The sequence below is a fragment of the Danio rerio genome, chromosome 15, assembly GCF_049306965.1.
Source record: "Danio rerio strain Tuebingen ecotype United States chromosome 15, GRCz12tu, whole genome shotgun sequence".
In the NCBI taxonomy this organism is placed as follows: domain Eukaryota; kingdom Metazoa; phylum Chordata; class Actinopteri; order Cypriniformes; family Danionidae; genus Danio; species Danio rerio.
The window spans coordinates 7,256,986-7,276,182 of record NC_133190.1 but is presented as its reverse complement, the minus strand read 5'-3'; the positions used below and the strand labels follow the sequence as shown (position 1 = coordinate 7,276,182).

The following is a 19,197-nucleotide window of genomic DNA, read 5'->3' as shown; positions in this document are numbered from 1 at the left end:
CACTGCATTAAATAAAATTTTCCCCACCATGTCTTAAAAATATGTACATTTATTTTACCCCAGTATAGTTATTGGAGCTTTTGCACTAGCCTGCTGATTCTGATGGGGGTGTGGGTGTAAATGGCGTTGTGTCTCATTTTACATTTAAGCAACTAAATGAATACCAAAGTCTGTTTAACTGATTGTATTTTAATTACATTACAAAATCGATGCTATAAAAGGAATCGTATAAAAATGAAAAAGTCACAGTAACTGTTCACCGGAGTTTATCAGAATAGGAAAAACACTAGCTCCGCATATACCCTTATTGACCAATCACTTTTCTGATAATTGTTTTTCAGTAAATGACTGCTTTTATAACATGGTATAGATTTTAGGCTTTAAAACGTGTTAGTGAACGAGTCCCTACCATAGACCGATCCCTACCGGAGATTCTACTGGGGCCTTGTCCCCTTTTACTACATTTCCCAGCATTCCTAGTAGTTCTCTGAAAGGAGGAAGTTCGAAGCACCCGTAGTGATGTCATATACAGCATGGCTGCGCTCAGCGTTACGAGGTGTTTAGTACGGTCTTACTTCTGCGTTCAATCTGCTCATAAAAATGTGCAAACTTGTTTGCAGACAAGCACACGAATCTTCAGTGTGTCGACAACACGCAATAGTAAGTACAATCACTGTAAACGTGACGTTTACGGTTTCTTTTTTCACAATAATGTGGAATTGACCTTGTATTTCACGTTTGATGCTTAGTTGTGTCTTAAGTGTCATGCGTTTACAAAATATTGTAGTTATGAAATTATTGAAACAGATAAATACCGTGAATAACAAAAGTGCCACGATAAATTAACGATATTGTGTTATTTAGTCTTGCAATTAACGTTATCAATAATAACGTTATTGTCATGTTATGTACAACATAGAAACATAAGGAGAACAAAAGCATGTTAGTGTCATAATTTCTTTCTATTTGTGCACCCAGACTCTGAGAATGTTCTGAAAGCTCAGTTCACAGATAAAGAGGTTCAAGATATTCTGACTAAAATCACTGGTCTCAAACTGGACAAAGTATTTCGACCCATAATCCAGCAACTAACACCACCTAAATACAAGCTTTTGACAGACACTGAGTTAGAGGAGGTGAGTTTTTTTTTTACACGTGTTTTTTGTATTCATGATGGATAGGAAGCTAATGTTATATATGTAGGTATGAGAGAGCGGATGGAAATTGAAGGTAATATGGTATTTAGAAATAACGATTTTCCAGATTCATGAAATATATTTGATGTGATTGCGGTTATTCTACTAGAAGCAATCATAAGTTATTTTTAATAAATTTTCTAGGCAGTTCATAAGGCAGAGGAACATGCAAAACATTTGCTGGAAATGCCACCCATTCTGCCAGAGAGGAAGCCAATAGATGATGTGCTGGCTGAAGATCGAATACTGGAGGGCATGGACACTGCTAAATATGTCTTCACTGACATAAACTTTAACATCCCACATAGAGTAAGATAATGTTTGGTAACACTTTACAATAAGAGTGTATTAGTTAACACATAAACAGGCTAATTAGTTCATGTTTATTTACACATATGCTATTACATTACATTCATGGTTTCAGTAGCATAGCTAATTAACATGTTAGTTAACACATTATTCATTCATTTTCTTTTTGGCTTAGTCCTTTTATTAATTTGGGGTCGCCACAGCAGAACTGCCAACTTATCAAGCACGTTTTTACGCAGCGGATGCCCTTCCAGCCACAACCTATCTCTGGGAAACATCCACACACACTTATTCACACTCATACACTACGGACAATTTAGCCTACCCAATTCACCTGTACAGCATGTCTTTGGACTGTGGGGGAAATCTGAGCACCCGGAGGAAACCCAAGCGAATGCAGGGAGAACATGCAAACTCCACACAGAAATGCCAACTGACCCAGCCGGGGCTCGAACCAGAGACCTTCTTGTTGTGAGGCGACAGCACTACCTACTGCGCCAGATAACATTAGTTAATGCATTAGTTAACATGGGCAAGTTTTAGTACCACATTATATAATGTTGTGTAGGGTTCCTAATTCCCTTAACAAATGCTTTGCTTATGACAAATCAGGGTAGTAGTTAGTTAACAAACATGAATATCATGCTGCTTTTGGAGAGTTCAAATGGAAGCCGCATCTTTAACTTGCATTTTGTTCATGTTTAATAATGCTTTACTAACATGATTTCTGAATTAGGGATGTTATTGTAAAGTGTACACTCTTCTAACATTATCTAATATGTTACTAACATTTGATCATTATTTGGTATTATAAACTAATGCATTAACTAATGTGCTGCTAACTAATGAATTAAATAACACATTAATATATGTTAAGTTTACTCAACAGATTTAGTTTTGCTGAATAAATGTGTTGCATTTTTAGGTCATGCTATCTAATCCATGAACAAATGTAATGTATGTAAGTTAACATTAATAATTAGACTGTTAATGTAAAGAGATTAATTGGAATGTTAGAAAGGTAATCTAATGCTGAAGTCTTGGTTCACCATTAGTTCATATTAACTTATGCATTAACATGTTAGTTAACAATAACAAAGATTAAGTAATGTTTACCAGATCTGTTGTTTACTGTTAATTTATGTTAAATAACATTAACCAATACATCCTTACTGTAAAGTGTTAACAATTTTTTACATATCTGTGTAATGACCGTAAAGGATAGTTCACCCAAAACTCATTTACTTACCTGTCACTAGTCACAAACAAAGTTTTTTTTTTTCTTCTGTTAAAGTTATTTTGAAAAATGTTGGAGACTTGTAACCATTATCTTCCATAGTTTTCCTGCTATGCATCAATGGTTACTGGTTTAAAACTGTTCATTTTTTGGATGAACTTGAACATTTCTTTTAAATGATAATACATTTAATTATGACATTTTTTATTAATGTGATTTCAGATCTGATATAGTGTTAAGTGATATATCATCACTACTTTGCTTGCATTTCTGTTTCTTTTACTGTTATTCCAAAGGAAAGATTCATAGTTGTGAGAGAGCCGAGTGGAACTCTGAGGAAAGCGTCATGGAATGAAAGAGATAGGATAATACAAATTTACTTTCCTAAAGAGGGTCGCAAGGTCACACCACCACCTGTCTTTAAAGAAGAAAACCTCAGGGTATGAAAAACGTCAAAGCTTATTATTGTTTGACAATTCACAAACCTATACGTCTTTGACCATTTTTTCTTGTCTGTGCAGTTGGTTTTTGAACAGGATAGACATGAGGATGTGCTAAACCAATGTGTTGTCCAGTTTGAGCCAGACTCTGCAGAATTTAACAAAGTGAGTTTTTGTGTGTGTGTGTGTGTGTGTGTGTGTGTGTGTGTGTGTGTGTGTGTGTGTGTGTGTGTGTGTGTGTGTGTGTGTGTGTGTGTGTGTGTGTGTGTGTGTGTGTGTGTGTGTGTGTGTGTGTGTGTGTGTGTGTGTGTGTGTGTGTGTGCGCGCAAAATTTTAGTAAAACCTTATTAAAATCTCATCCAATTTCTGTGCTCATCTGATTGAAATTTAACAAGTAAATGGCACACATCAGATGTTGTTTTGTTAAAAAAATGCTGTAATGTGTTTGCAGAAATTAGTTTGGTGCAAAGAAATTTAATTTAAGGGTGCAGTAGGTGATTGTCTTCTGAAGCATTATTTGTTGTGCTGGTTAAAAGTCTCTTTACATTCCAATAGTAATGATTAAAATAAATAATCTAAATGTGTTTATATGTATTTTTATTTTCTGGGTAAGGCATAAGACTCAAAAAAATTTCATCCAATTAAAACTTGGCGGGCAGATAATTCCCATAATTCTAATAAGTAGCCCAAATTGCAAACAAATGTAGATTTTTACATCTGCGCATCCATGAGAGTGAGTGAGTGAGTTACAGCAGTAAAAAAAATGCTGACTCAACTTTTTAAAACCCTGAATCAATATTGGAGATACCTTTGCACGCTGGCGAAATAATGACATCATGGCTGAAGTATTTCTTTTAGACACGTTGTTATAAAAACTTTTTATTCACGCAAAGTTTATTTAGATTTTGTTGCTTTACGAATGGGTTATATGCACAGAAGTGTTATTCAGCCACTGAAATCTTCCGGCGAATGATTGATGTGTCTTTTCAATTTCATAAGGTACCTTTTACAACATCGATTATGCAGAATTTTTTTTTTATTTTAATAATAAAACATAAGTAAATAGCTCTAGTCTGCCTAGCATGCTTTACTGAGGTGAAGTTGGTTTTATATTCAAAGCACATTGGTTCATTCTTAAAAAGTGACAACCTGCGACACAGTCCCTAGATTGTTTACCATGCTACTTTTGATTATTCAGTCTGAAGTAGCATGCAAGTATGGTTTAGTCCTGCACCCTGTCGTCCAAACACTATAGTTGCTTTAGGAAAAAGCGCATGAGAGACTGAGACCAGTGGTCCTTGCATGCATGAAAGACTGCTACACCGCTGAAAACGTGATAGAGTTAACACAGTTTTTCATTCGGAATTAGTATTACAGTATATAGTATTATAGTATATAGTATTATAGAGTACTATAAAGTTTTTTAACTGGCAAATGATATGATCTAGTGCAGTGGTCCTTAACAACTGCATACCGGACTGGTACCAGTCCTTGGATCAATTGGTACCGGGCCACACAAGAAATCATTATTTCTGTTTTATTTTTTATTTGTCTGAATTGTCGTTCAGAGTCTGAACAATCTTTTGATCAGCTTCAACTTGTAGGGCGTATACACATTGTGGTAGACTAATTATCTCAGACAAACACAGAACACCCAAACACTGCCATGCTTTGTAATTTTTCTCCATAAATAAAACTTGTATCAGAGTGACAGCAATGTTTTGTCAGATTGTCATCCTCTGAGAAAATGGTTAATGGTTGCCTAGCAACCTACGATCCACCGCCACTCACCACCACCCATCCCGGTATGCGGTAAAATTGTCAAGCGTTGACCTGTTCATGGTGATAAGGTTGAGGACCACTGATCTAGTGCATTGTCTACTGTCATCTTTATGGTGCGCATTCGTGTTTCAGGAGGCATGGCTTTGGACGGCTAGGTAGGGACTGTGTTTTCAAAGCTATTATGCTAACGCATAGCATTTTGGCAGATCACCTACTGCACCTTTAAGTGGAATACTTCTAGTCAGTCTTTGCATGCCTCTGATTTTTTTGAGACCAAAGGATATGGTAGCATAGAATAAATCATTGTTTACAAAATGTATAATAATTTGGTAAGCTGTCATGCTAAAAAACAGCATTTGTATTGCAAATCATGCTCCAGTTGTTGTTGTTTCATACCATCTCAGTCATTGCCATAGAAACCAATGCAGATATTCTTTGAAATCGAAAGAATGTTTTAAGTCAAACTATTGCTGCACTGTTAAGGCTGATTTATACTTCTGCGTCAGGTGCACGCGTATGCTCCGGCGCAGCCATCGCGTGGTCGCATAGCCCTCGCCATGGCTGATGCTGACACTGATGCGCTCCTCTCAAAAAATTTATCTATACGTTGCAACGATTCGTAGCCTAAGCTCTGTGATTGGTCTGCTTAAAAACTCTAACAAGTGTGGGCAGAACCGAGAGCCGCACTAACCTGTTTGAGCGAGTGTTTATAAGTGTCGAGTCCCATGAAGGAGGTCCAGATGGAAACTGTTGTTCTTTGTTTACCTTATTGTTGTACCTTATAAGTTGCTGCATGTACGCCAGTTCCCGCCTCAAAATTAGTAAGTTTGAGCCACTTGTACATTAAGGCAGTGTTCAGAAAAACACCCGCAAAAAACTACACAGAGGAACATAAAAACCTCACTGCTTGCTAGTGTTTTGGAAGTGTTTTTGCAGAGCAACACAAACAGCGTGCAGCAATATAAATGCATGGCAACGCATAAAGCATGCGCCGTGGATCACGCCTACCACTTGAAGCAAAAGTATAAACCAGGCCTTAATCATAGCATATTTTGTGTGCATTTTGTCAGTAAAGCTGGCTCTGTAATCAGCAGTATGCCTCCAGCACACATATATTGGCGGTTTCCATGCGAAAGCGCCATCTGGCCTATGAAGAATATTTTCTACTCCTTACAGAGCCATGGTTTCCTCCACATGATTTCATTTCGATTAATTATGCAGCCCTAGATGAAACCAAAGAAATCCATACAATTGCAATAACACAGCTTGAACAGTCAGTGAATTAAATCTGAATAATAAATAAATAAAATATAGTTTTCAAATAAAGACAAAACTATTCAAAAAGTACATAATTGGATTTGTACTCTCAATGCTACATTTGAAATAGTTGTAGTTGGACTGACTAATAAAGGTTATTTGGTTCTGTGTAAAAGGTGTTCATGCTGACCTATGAAGACATTGACAAGCATGGCAAATACGATCTACTCAGATCCACGCGTTTCTTCGGTGGTTTGGCCTGGCATATGGTTAATGAACGCCGAATTGATGGCCTTCTTGTGGAAATGTTGCAGCGAGACCTGTGAGTGGTTTTTTTTTATTTTATTTTTTTTAACATTTAAAAGGAGAAGTTATTTACTTGAATTAATCCCTAGTTATGTCTTTAATGTTGAAATGACATGCATATAATTTTTTGGTCTGACTGCTTTTCTAGGTGCTTAAACTGATTACAGTACTACATTGCTCATTAATTATTCGATAGTTATGTCTCCAGTGTTGAAAATTCAGCTGTGACTGCTTTCTGTGTGGTTAAACAGATTAATATAAAATTATATTTACTGATATTCAATATTGCCAAAACTTTTGGGACTTTACATGCGCATGAATTTTAATGGCATCCTAATCCTAATATATAAAGTTTAATAGGAAGTCAGCTACCCTTTGCATCACTTATTTTGGTAAGGCATTGGAGTGTTTCACAAAATTCTTTAAGAGGCACATTTGTAAGGCCAGACAATAAGGGCGTACTTGCACTATGTACAGCTGCCTTGAACCGGGCCGAAGCCCGGCTTGTCCCCCCTCCCGTCTTCCCCGACGGCCCGCACTTACATTGCATTCACATGCTTACGTCATCGATGATGTGCTGTTCATTAAATAGCATTCTCACACAGCACAGTGGAGATTTCTTTAGTTATAATGCTTTAGTTGTTTGGGATGCGGTGAAACAGATCAGCCACTTTTGACGCTCATAAACAATCATAAAGTCCTCGTGCTGTAGGAATTAGGAGGTTTGCTAAAGGTGCAGCTGTCATGCAGTGAGGGGTTTGCGTCTTTAATAAACTAAGACCTACTGCGTTCATTGAACAGTAAGAATGATTAATAAATTTGTATGAAGCCCCTGAAATGTCACATGTCGACTTCAGTTTCGGGCTCAGGTATGCTTTGCACTCACACTACAAGCGCCCAAGTGAACATGCACACCTCTTCCAACCAGGGCCGGCCAACTGAACTGCGCCTGAGCCCGATTCAGAGCCCTCACACTTCTCAAACGATCCGGGAAACGGGCCTGGGCAAGCCTCAGATAGCATAGTGCGAGTGTGCCCTAACTTGAAAGCCTGGCTCAAAGAAAGACGTTCTTTCTACGTCCAGTCAAGTCACAATAAACTTGCTCATACATGGACCTTGGAAAAGGAAAGGGCTATTTCAAAACTGTTCCCTCAAAGAATGGTCCAAAAATATTGCTTTCCTTTCATTTGAACTAAGCAGCCAAGCGCAACCCCAGAAAAAACATCTCCACACAATAAATTCCTCCATCAAACTTGTCTGCAGAAAGACAAATACTTTTCTGACAACTGCCAAAACCAGACTTTTCTATCAGATTCCCATACAGAGAAACATGATTCATCACTCCAGAGAACAGCTCTCCACTAGAGTCCACCAGCGATCTGTTTTACGCCACTGCATTTCACGCTTTGCATTGCTCTTGATAATGTATTGTAAGGCTTGGATTAGGGATGCTCATTTCGATTAATTTTACCAACCGACAACCCCAGCTTGTTAACCGGATATTAACTGTTAGCCGTTAACAAATTAATATTTAAATATTATTTCATAAAAAAAATTATTGACGTGTCTATTTTGTGACACATTAAATATTGCATTTTGAAATACTGAATTATTTTAAAGAGAGCAAAGCATCTTCACGCACCTGCAGTGTTTCCAACAGCATAGAAAAAAGAATAAACTAAACAAAAATAATAAAATAAACAGGCCTGCCCTAGATATTTTTCACATAAATAACAAATTAAGTTTACAAAACGAAAACACTGATTGAATCCTTTTTAAGAACTGGCATAGGCTGTTTTTTACAATCATGTTTATTTTCTTCCGTCAAATAAAAATATCAGGCTATCTTAAATCGATCAGAAATATGCATTTAATTAATGCTCCACTGTTATTATTATTTCACAAAACCCCTTTCAACATTTTTAATAGAAGTCATTTGTTTAAAAATTATGTCATAATGACTTATTTCCTCCGTCTCACTCATGGTTCTTGTGCGTGCCCACTGCATGATGTATCGGTGCGTTTGATGATCGGCCCCTTATGTAGCCAAACAATATGAAGTTAAAAATATATAAAATAATATTTTGTAATCGTTTAACCTATGCCATTAAGTGGTTACAAACGCACCCTTCCGGTTAACGGTTAATCAGTTATTTTGAGCATCCCTAACTTGAATGCTATGCTTTCTATGGAAACCCATTTTATGAAGCTCTCTAGACCCTGTTCTTGAGCAAATCTGAAGGCCACATAATGTTTGGACTATAGCTATACTGACAGTAGAAAGTATGCAGCTTCTGCATACTGTGCACCTCACCTTTGTGATTTTACATGGCAAATCACTTTGGGGCTGAGTTGCTGTTTTTCTTATTACATCCATTTTGTTATACTACCACTTTTGTTATACTACCACAAACTAACTCACTGCTCGGGTGGCAACCTATTATTGTACCAAGCTTGAACTTTTGTATTTAAGAATCTTAAAGGGTAGTTCACCCAAACATGAAAATTGCTATCAGTTACTCACCCTTATGTCATTCCAATCTCCAAAGGCTTTGATTAATTTTCTGAACAAAATTAAGATATTTTTAAAGAAAACTGAGAGCTCTCTGATTCTCCATAGACATCAATAGTCCTGAGACATTGAGCCCAGCATAGTAAGGTGGTGACACGACGGCTTAGTGGTTAGAATAAAAAAGTTCAATAAAAATAGTTGGCTGTTCATGTTATGGTGTCGACCCCTAATAAATAAGAGACTAAGCCGAAGGAAAATTAATGAATATCTTGGGTTGAACTAACCTTTTAACTCCTGAGAGATATCACTGAAATAACTGTTTTACAATATCACACAGATTTCTGAATTAAAGATACTTTCTTTAAAGTAAAAAAATCTGATTCTTTAGTAAATTAAAGATTTTGTTATTTTATTTGTGTGATGCTTACTATGTTTTCATAATTGCAGAATGCAGGATGCGGTGAAGTTGGTGCGTCTTTTTAATTTAGTACATCCTCAGAGTGAATCTGCAGAGCATGCTCAAAGACAACAAGCCGCTGACCTGGACCTTCTAAAGGTGAGCACACATGCATGTAATCATTACATTAAAGACATTAACTGTCAACTGATTTGTTGTTGTTGCTGTACATTCCACATCCTTGTCTGCCAACACAAACTTCAACAGCACATACTGTAAAAAATTCAACAAAACTGAATATTGAGTGCATTACTGCCTGTCCAGATTTTTGACACATTGTTTCTGGCAATATTTTCTTTTCATACAGGTTGTTTTAAAAAGTGTTAGAATCTTGTACACTTTTATTTGAAGCAAAATAATATTTTAAAATCTGACTAAAATAACATTAGTAAAAGATTGTGTACTTAACAGAGTTAGTGAGAGAAGTTTGAAAAAAATCATAACGAGAATTAATAGTTTTTACTTCCAGAACCAATACAAGTGTGTCTGTTTAACAAAAACCTTCAGACTTGGGTTAAGACTTTGAGCCATATTATTATTTAATGTGTTCGAAAGTTATGTATTTTTGGTAACTAATTACAGTATAAGGATTATAAGTTGGTGGATGAAGTTTTACTGCGTGTTCTTTCTTTTAGTGCACAAAGTAATTAACCGTGAATATAATAATTACCCTTATAACAAACTTTTTATGACCTCAGGTTTTGGGTTAAAATGCACATTGATTGTTGATCTTTTTTTAAATAATTTCCAGTGCATTTGGTTATCTTTTTAGCTCCTTGTTTCAGATTTAATGTTGCTCACACTTACACATTGATCAGTCTTCAGAGTGTCCGTAGGGTTGTAAAACGTAGTAAATTAAATTAGCCAAAATTAAGGGCATTAAAAAGTAATAGACGTCATCTAATAAGGTATTAAATATTCGTTTTAAATATTTGTTTGCGTGCACGCTGAAACAAACTGGGTACCCGCTGACATTAAAGATGTTTTTGAAGATATTAAAAAAGGTAGTAAAAGGTATCAATACAACTTAAGAAGTTCTGTATAAACCCTGGTCTTGTTTATTAAACCGAAGTAATTGGCTAAAACTTTAGATGGCAGCTTTTGCTCATTCTTAAGTGTCCTGATTGGTACCTTTAGACCAGGGATGGCCAAACAAGGACCTGCAGGCCAAGTTTGGCCCACATTAACCTTTGAGTGAGGAAGAATAATGGGGATGGTTTAAAGGTTGTCATTTTAAATCTATTGTAACGTTTTGTTTGTTTGTTTATTTGTTTACTTTTTATAAGCTAACTGAAAAAAAAATGTTTCATTTAACTGGTGTAAATTAATCAGATTTAGTTTAAATGTACATACTGTCACCCGACAGAGAGGACAAATCAAGGCAAAGGCAGATTCTGCTTGAGTAGTGGATTCATCATGGACATCCACTGTGTTATAAATGTTTTACTGAATTAGTTACTCTGATTGAAAGTAATGCTTTCTGTTAACTTTTAAATCTTATGAAACAATTTTGAAAATTATATTTACCTCCGGCCCATGGCTCTCAATGATATTTTGCTTTTGGCCTTTTATACGAAAAAGTTTGTGCACCCCTGCCTTAGACGTACTGTACACCTATGAACTAAATTCAGACTTATTTCTTATCAGAGGTCATGACCAAAATTATAAATATAAACCAAACACTGTTCTCCATAATAATTTTGCTTTAGTCAAGCTCCTTCATTCCAATGTACTTTTAATTAAAATAACATTACAGTTAAAAAAAAGCAGGCCCGTAGCTAGCCTGGTGTGAGGGGTGGTTATTTTTTCTTAAAAGGTGGACCTTTTTACAGTTATTCGTCCAATTTTCTATTTAATAACTGAATTTAGGGGACATTTTAAGCAGTATTATTATTAAGCAGTTTTATTTTTAGCTGTATTAGCTTTTTAGATGGTCATTATAACCACACTTTTTCATGTACCAAAAATATTTCCTAAATATTTAGGATAAAGAAATATGATGAATATTTGTTTTTAAAATATAAATGTATTTTTATCAAATTATTATTATTATTATTATTATTATTATTATTATTATTATTATTATTATGTATTAATAGAAAAAAAAGTTTTCAATGATAAACTGTAGCCAAGTGTAATTTATTAAGCAAATAACAAACTGGCCAGTACATTTAACTTTCCTCAGTCAGAATTTGTCCATTTAAATGATAAAAAACTGAAACATAATCATTTTGTGCTTCACAATTTTTCTAGCCTCTCTTGTACAAGTGCTTCACACAATTTTTTGGTCATGTTTTCTTTTCATAAGGTCCAAGATTTAGAGAATAAAAGTTTTCTCTTTTTCAAAAACAATACAGTAATGAAAGATGACTTCGCTTATGTCAGATGTTTCTAGCACAGCTGGATGTTGGAGTCTTGAAAAATATTTATTTGCATTGACCAAAACTGATTAACTGAAATCACACTAGCATTCTGCTGGGTCTTAAAGCCTTTTTCAATGGGTTATTGCCACTATTTATGATGGCATAGCAGTCAAAATAGGATAAATGAGCTCATGTATTGGACAAATTCCGCACCTTTGTCTGTTCTTCTTAACCACCCGAACCCCCCAACCCCCTTCCCCACAACATCTTATTACCTTAGATGGAAAAGGAGTTATTTCCATCTAAGTACAACTGAACTAATATAAAGAGTTAGCCAGATATATAAAGATATATTTAGTCTGCCCAACACTCCATCTCAACTGGCCTTAGTTCCATTACTAATTCAATGCACAGAATGTGGCAATAAAGAAACAACAGTCAAAATTTGGCAGTATACCAGGATAAATAAAATGTAACTATTTATTAGCCACGTAAACATTTTGGCCATTATAGTAATCAATACAAAGATCCACTGATCCTTTTCAAATGGTATCAAACATGATGGTTAAAATCACTTGCATTGACTTTACTTTGTGAGTGAGCTGAGTGTAGAGGAGGGTGGCTGAAGGGAAAGTAGAAAGGGGAGACTGGTCAAATATAAATGGTTGTTTGGTCGATAAGCTGCATAATAGAACTGCAGAATCTGAACTGAATATTTTTTTTAAATAACTAGAAATACACAAACATTCAATCATTGCTAACTGCTTGATATTTTAAATATGCTCTACAATGTGAAATGTATGGAAGGTAAATCCTGCCAATTTTAAATAAATCAAGTAAACATTGGAAATGAAATGAAAATGAAAATCAGATTAACAGTTTCATTTTAAAACACTGTTTGCCAAATATCTGCCCACCGAGGAAGCCCGCGACTCCTGCTGCGGGACGGAAGTTTGAGGTTTGGTTCTCCTGTGTTCCCTGTTCCCTGTTCCTCTTGCTGTACCAATGCAGCAGCTGCTTCACGTAAAAGCTGACTAACAGTTTTTACCATTTTACCTCTGTTATGCTGTATTTACACTAGTAACTCACGCTGTCCCATCCATCAAAACTGTGCTTCTGCCCATCGGGCTCTGTGTGTGAAAGCACTCGACGTCACTTGAATACACCCCTCCCACTGATTAGCATAGGCTTTGCATACAGCTTAAAGTTGAAAATGAAATCGAAAATGAAAACTGAAATGAAAAAGTGACAATAAAAGGAAAGCTTAAATTTACATTTTCATTTGAATTGTGTCACTATTATAGCGTGAACATTAATAACTCGCTTTGTAAAAATTGTGTTTGCATTTTGTTTTTCAGTTTGGCTTTTTCAATTCAATTCAATTCAGCTTTATTTGTATAGCGCTTTTACAATGTAGATTGTGTCAAAGCAGCTTCACACAAATGGTCATAGTAACTGGAACAGTGTGGTTCAGGTATTAGTGTTTAAGTTCAGTTCAGTTTAGCTCTGTTCAGTGTGATTTAATCATTACTGAGAGTTCAAACACTGAAGAGCCAATTCATCGATGCGTAGTTCTACCAATCCTGAACCATGTGAGGCAGTGGCGACAGCGGAGAGGGAAAAAAAACTTCACCTGATGGGAGTGAAGAAAAAAAACCTTGAGAGAACCAGACTCAGTTGGGCACGACCATTTTAATTTCTCCGCTGGCCAAAAATCTTGTGCAGAGCTTCAGTCGCCGTGGTGGAGGCTGGAAGATGGCCTCAGCGAAGACTCGTCTGTCCCTGGAGCGTCGCTGGAATCAGACTCATGTTCTCCACTCCCCATGAACATCAGCGCAGCAGCAGCTCAGGATATGGCCTGGTCCCGGATATGGAATCCTTGGGATCATCTCGTCGCTGGTCTTGGATCCAATCAGTGACTCCGCATAATCTGAGGACCTCGGGATGAGTATCCCCAGCTGAAAATAGAGAATAAAGAGAATAATTAGCGTAGCTGCTGTTCATAGTGTATATAAACAAGATGCAGAAGCCTGTGTGGAACCCGCTAGGTGATGCATTAAGTGTATGCTTTACTAAACAGATAGGTCTTTGATCTAGTTTTGAACTGGGAGAGTGTGTCTGAGCCTCGGACGTTATCAGGAAGGCTATTCCAGAGTGTAGGAGCCATGAAAGAGAAGGCTCGACCTCCTTTACTTGATTTTGCTATTCTAGGTACTACCAGAAGCCCTGAGTTTTGAGATCTTAAAGAGCGAGTTGGTTTGTAGCGAGACAGAAGGTTGGTTAGATAACCAGGAGCTAGATTATTTAGAGCTTTATAGGTGAGAAGTAATATTTTAAATTCAATACGAAACTTAACAGGCAGCCAGTGTAAGGAGGATAAAATTGGGGTTATATGATCATATTTTCTAGACCTGGTCAGAACTCTGGCTGCTGCATTTTTTACTAATTGAAGTTTGTTAATAGAGGATGCTGGGCAGCCAGCAAATAGAGCATTACAGTAATTCAGTCTCGAAGTCATAAAAGCATGGACTAGCTTTTCTGCATCTGAGATGGATAGCATATTTCGTAATTTAGCGATATTTCTCAGATGAAATAAGGCAGTTTTTGTGACATGGGATATATGGTTTTCAAAAGTTACATTGCTGTCTAATATGACACCCAAATGACTTGACACACAATTTTTATTTTAATATTGGCAGTCTTGACGTGGAAATGCAGTGAAAATGAAATGTTAAATTGGCAACCTCATTTTAATTATCAATTTGACAGGGACGATGTGTTGTCAAAGTGAAAATGAAAATTAAAAATAGTTTCATTTCGTTTTCAATTTTGGCAGATATTTTGCGAACAGTGTTTTAAAATGAAATTGTTAATCTGATTTTCATTTTCGTTTCCAGTGTTTATTTATTTTATTTAAAATTGGCAGGATTTACCTTCCATAGAAATGTTCTCATCTGACTATTATTTAATAATTGCCTGTTGATCCTTGTACAGCAGCTTTGACACAATCTACATTGTGCGAATCACTTTATAGGCTGTCCGCAGGGTCTTAAAAAGTATTAAAAGTTGCTAAATAAATTATGAGAGTTTAGGCTCTTAAAAAGTATTAAAAAGTCTTAATCGTGTTTTTATAAGGTCTTAAGTTTTGTTCAAGCGTTGTTCAAAGTGTTTGACTCCAAAAAAGCAGAAATATATATATATATATTTTCCTCCTAATATTAACAACAGCGTGCTCCATCCACACGGTTGGTTCGGGCCAGGGTGCGTCTGACCAGGCTCCTCTGTCTGGGTAATGTCATTTAATTAGCGACAAACGCGGGGAGGTGATGTGACGCTCTCCACCTGTAGTGAAACCATTGAGCAAAACAGACGGCAAAATGGGAAAATGTACATTTGCGTACTCCTGTTTGGAGAAAGACGAGTTGTCGCTGAAAACAATCATGTAATTTATTCTTTTTAGCTTTGTTTCTTCCGAGCTTTTCTGAGTTCTGTTGCATGGATTTGCTCTATTGATTTATTAAGCTACAAACTGTTTATGAAGTTAAAGGTTTGATACTGAATAGAAGTAGAAGTGGCGATGAGCTCTTAAAATATTCTTAGAAGATCTTTAAAAAGTTATTGAAATTATCTTTAGGAATCCTGCATATCCCCTGCTATAGAAATAAAGGTGACTTCACTTAAAAAAGGTGAGCATTAACAATATGTGCTTTTGACAACTTTGGAAACAAGGATTCAGGTTCAGCCCCAGGTTACATCACTTCTCATTAGTTCATGGTTAGACCTTTAACCCATGTAAGGATGTCATTCAGAGAGAATAGAATAAAGAAGGCCTAAAATTCTTGTTGAATTTTGAGATGCCAGCAATAATTTGGTAGAGATGGTAGAGTGACAGGTTTTAATGTGTGTAGGAGAGAGTGTGTGTATTCAATTCCTTGAAAGGAAATGGGAAAGCATGGTAAACTTGATGAGGGGCCACAGTTTAGTCACGGTTCTTGCTTAGTGCACACTCTGCTTAACCTTATGTCTTATGTCACACTGGCCTTTTAACCCCATATCAGGAAGTTGAGCTGGTTGAGGAATCGAGTAAACTTCAGACTCAGAGGTGCTTTGAGTATTTTTTGCCAATTGAAATTTGACTGAAGGAAATTAACAGCACATTTACGAAATATTATGGAAGTTATTTAAGCTCACGCTGGACTTTTTTTTTGTAATTCTGCACAAAAAGGGTAATCCCCTGTATATTTTCATTGTCAAATACATAAAAATAAGCTACTATGTAAACTTGCAGCAGTTATTCCCAAAGTTAAATCTGAAGCAATAAAAATCATCAACTGAAATTTAATGTTTGTTGTAAAACAAAACTCAAAGTATTGTGAAATAAAAATTTCTCATAAACTAAATGAAAAAGCACTTTACTTTATGATATGTTTTGCTCATACACTTTAACCAAAGACTATAGAATACAAAAGATGTGTCACTCGTATTCTTTTGAATGGGGAAAACTGTAACTGTCAATATGGTGAATGAAGCCCCGCCTTTAAGTACACAAGCCAATCAGCAATCACTATATGGTGAATAAAGCCTGCCTTCTAGTACAAGAACTAATCAGCGATCGATACAGACTGACATTTCTCAGGGGGAGGGACTTGGTACAGATGTGAATTTTTGCAGAATTTGTGTGACACAAACATTAAGAAATGAAACTAAAGAGACAGTTGTTGCTTAATGTAATTGTTGTTTCATAATATGAGTTTTAACCGTAAGCTTGGCATGCAGTTTTGGAGAATTTGATGTTTTCCCATTCAAACAGAATAACCAAGCATACTGCCTGAGAGGCGTTTCAAAGATGGCCACCGAGTGAAAGGACTTGCCTTAAAGAAACTTTAACTCATGTAGGAATATGGAACAAAAACAATGCCAAAAGTATTGAAATAAAAAGTTTGTCGAATAGCACAAACTGAAAAAAAAAAATTCATTTAATTAACAGGTGCTTGCATTTTTGTGACTTGAATTGCCAGGGTTTGTATTTTTAGGTCCTGAAATGTAACTTAAGCTGCTTAAGCTGTGAATATTTCAATTAAACATATTTAAACACATTTTTATGCTTCAATAGTTCATACTCAACTGATTTCAGATTTCACTTCCAAAATATTCAAGTTAATTTTAAAATACGATGTATAATATTAAAATGGCAATTTACATTCAACATTACATCCGGGAACTGCAGGAAAAGCAATAAATGACAGATTGAGATCTCCAGCTGCTTTTTCTTCACCGTTCACTTGATTTGGATGTAAATACCCTCAAATTAAAGCTGACAGTCTGCAGTTAATGCACGTCTTGTTCGTTTAATTTGTTTAATGTTTGTCTGTTTAATCTTGTTCATCAAATCCACTGTGTTGGTGTACATGTATATAGATAGATAGATAGATAGATAGATAGATAGATAGATAGATAGATAGATAGATAGATAGATAGATAGATAGATAGATAGATAGATAGATAGATAGATAGATAGATAGATAGATAGATAGATAGATAGATAGATAGATAGATAGATAGATAGATAGATAGATAGATAGATAGATAGATAGATAGATAGATAGATAGATAGATAGATAGATAGATAGATAGATAGATAGATAGATAGATAGATAGATAGATAGATAGATAGATAGATAGATAGATAGATAGATAGATAGATATTATTGTCTATACGGAATACACCACTGTTGTCCAAAGACTTGCCTAATTAACCTAACTTTTCAATTAACCTTGCTATTTTAGTTAACCTAGTAGTCATTGAGTTTGTACATGAACATGCATGTGCTTTCTGATGCATCTTCTTTCTTTGTGTTTCCCCTAATTTTTTTTAGATCTATGCCCAGTATGAGTCAAGTAGAGCTGGATTCATTGAGCTGGCTGTGCAGACCTATGAGCAGACTAAAGCACTGGGCTCTTTTTGAATGCCTCAAAGTGTTAAAGGGGTAATGCACACAAAAATATCAAAAATGTAAAAAAAAGTTAATAAATAAATAAAAACCGGCGTTGTGTTTAATTTTTTCATGATTTTTAATATCTTCTTTTGTGTTCGACAGAAAAGAGAAACTTCCCATGGTTTGGAACTGCTTGAGGTTGCCTAAATGAAGAGTGATATTTCAGTTTGAGGTGAACTATCCCTTAAATAAGGGGAGCTAAATAGTTGTTATGAATGGAATTATCTGTCATATTTCAAATGTTCAAGTCATTTGTATCGTTCTGTACATAATAAAGAACTTTTTGTATAAAAGCCATCTTTAATTATTGTATGTCCTAGTTTATCAAATGTAGATTGCTTATTCAGTATTTCCTCCCACACACTAACAGTAGAACGTATAGCTATTACTTTTTCTGTACATCAGGACTTGTTGAAAATGCTTGTGTAGAGTTGTTGAGTAAGTCAATGTTAGTCATTCTTGAAGCTGTAATTAAATTTAATTTACAAATGATTACAAGGGATAAGTAATTATTAACATAATGTCAAGGGAATATTGACTTAGGCTTATGTGCACTGTTTTTCCACTTGACTGCTGTTAGAGTTTGAATGAATTTGAATAAAATGTAATATTTTATGGATTGATGTAGCCAAGCCTTTTGGATCCATGGCTCAGATGAATACCTTGGGGGTAAAATGCAATGCCTATGAACAAAAGAGTACCATATTCAAAGTTGGGTAAGCTTGTTCTAGGGATAATTTGCTATTGCAAGTCTAGATCAGACCATAACGCCAAAGACTGTAATACTTTTTAGCAGCACAATCACCCCTAAATACATACAAATCCAACGAATGATGGTTCAATACTGGTTTTGTGTCATCTGTTGAGTAATTTTTCATTTTAAAAAATTGCGATAAAACTTTAAGAAATCAGTGGCAATGCAATAAAAGAGTATCAATTGTCATCTAAAATAAGGCATCACCAAAAAACTCCAGAAGGCATTTGTTGGATGTTATAAATAATGTGCTTTAAAAAAAATAATATTAATAAAAAAATTTTGGGTGTTGGATAATTTAGCAATTATTCTTTAATTCATGAAGCTAAACAAATAAATAAAACTGTACAAGAGAGGTCTAAAAATAAAATCTACAAGCTGAATGTAAACACAGAACCCCTTTCTGGATGCAGACCGAGTGCAATTCCAAGCTGAGATGCATGCAAGGCATTTAATGCGCACTCCTAACAACACCCCTAACCCTATCCTTACAGTGTTGTCACTAGCTCCTCTGAGTGCATTGTGTCTGACATATCATGTCCACTTGCAAATCCAAGTCTGTAGATACTACTGGCTCCTTCCCCTCCA

At 35.6% G+C, this 19,197-nt stretch overlaps 1 protein-coding gene and 1 long non-coding RNA gene across 2 annotated transcripts; both read left to right on the top strand.

Annotated features, from left to right (window-relative positions):
• The first annotated feature begins 524 nt into the window (after positions 1–524).
• mrps22 (mitochondrial ribosomal protein S22) lies at positions 525–18,152 on the top strand. Its single transcript, NM_001098735.1, is given in 9 exon segments — positions 525–660; positions 979–1,136; positions 1,341–1,505; positions 3,039–3,182; positions 3,264–3,347; positions 6,398–6,543; positions 9,487–9,595; positions 17,736–17,846; positions 17,958–18,152. Coding segments are annotated over 8 exon segments (1,023 nt in total). The 5' UTR covers positions 525–533; the 3' UTR covers positions 17,826–17,846; positions 17,958–18,152.
• On the top strand, positions 13,585–16,254 carry LOC141378016 (uncharacterized). The gene is made up of 2 exons (XR_012391281.1): positions 13,585–16,108; positions 16,148–16,254. It is a non-coding gene; the product is annotated as an uncharacterized lncRNA (long non-coding RNA).
• Positions 18,153–19,197: the final 1,045 nt, after the last annotated feature.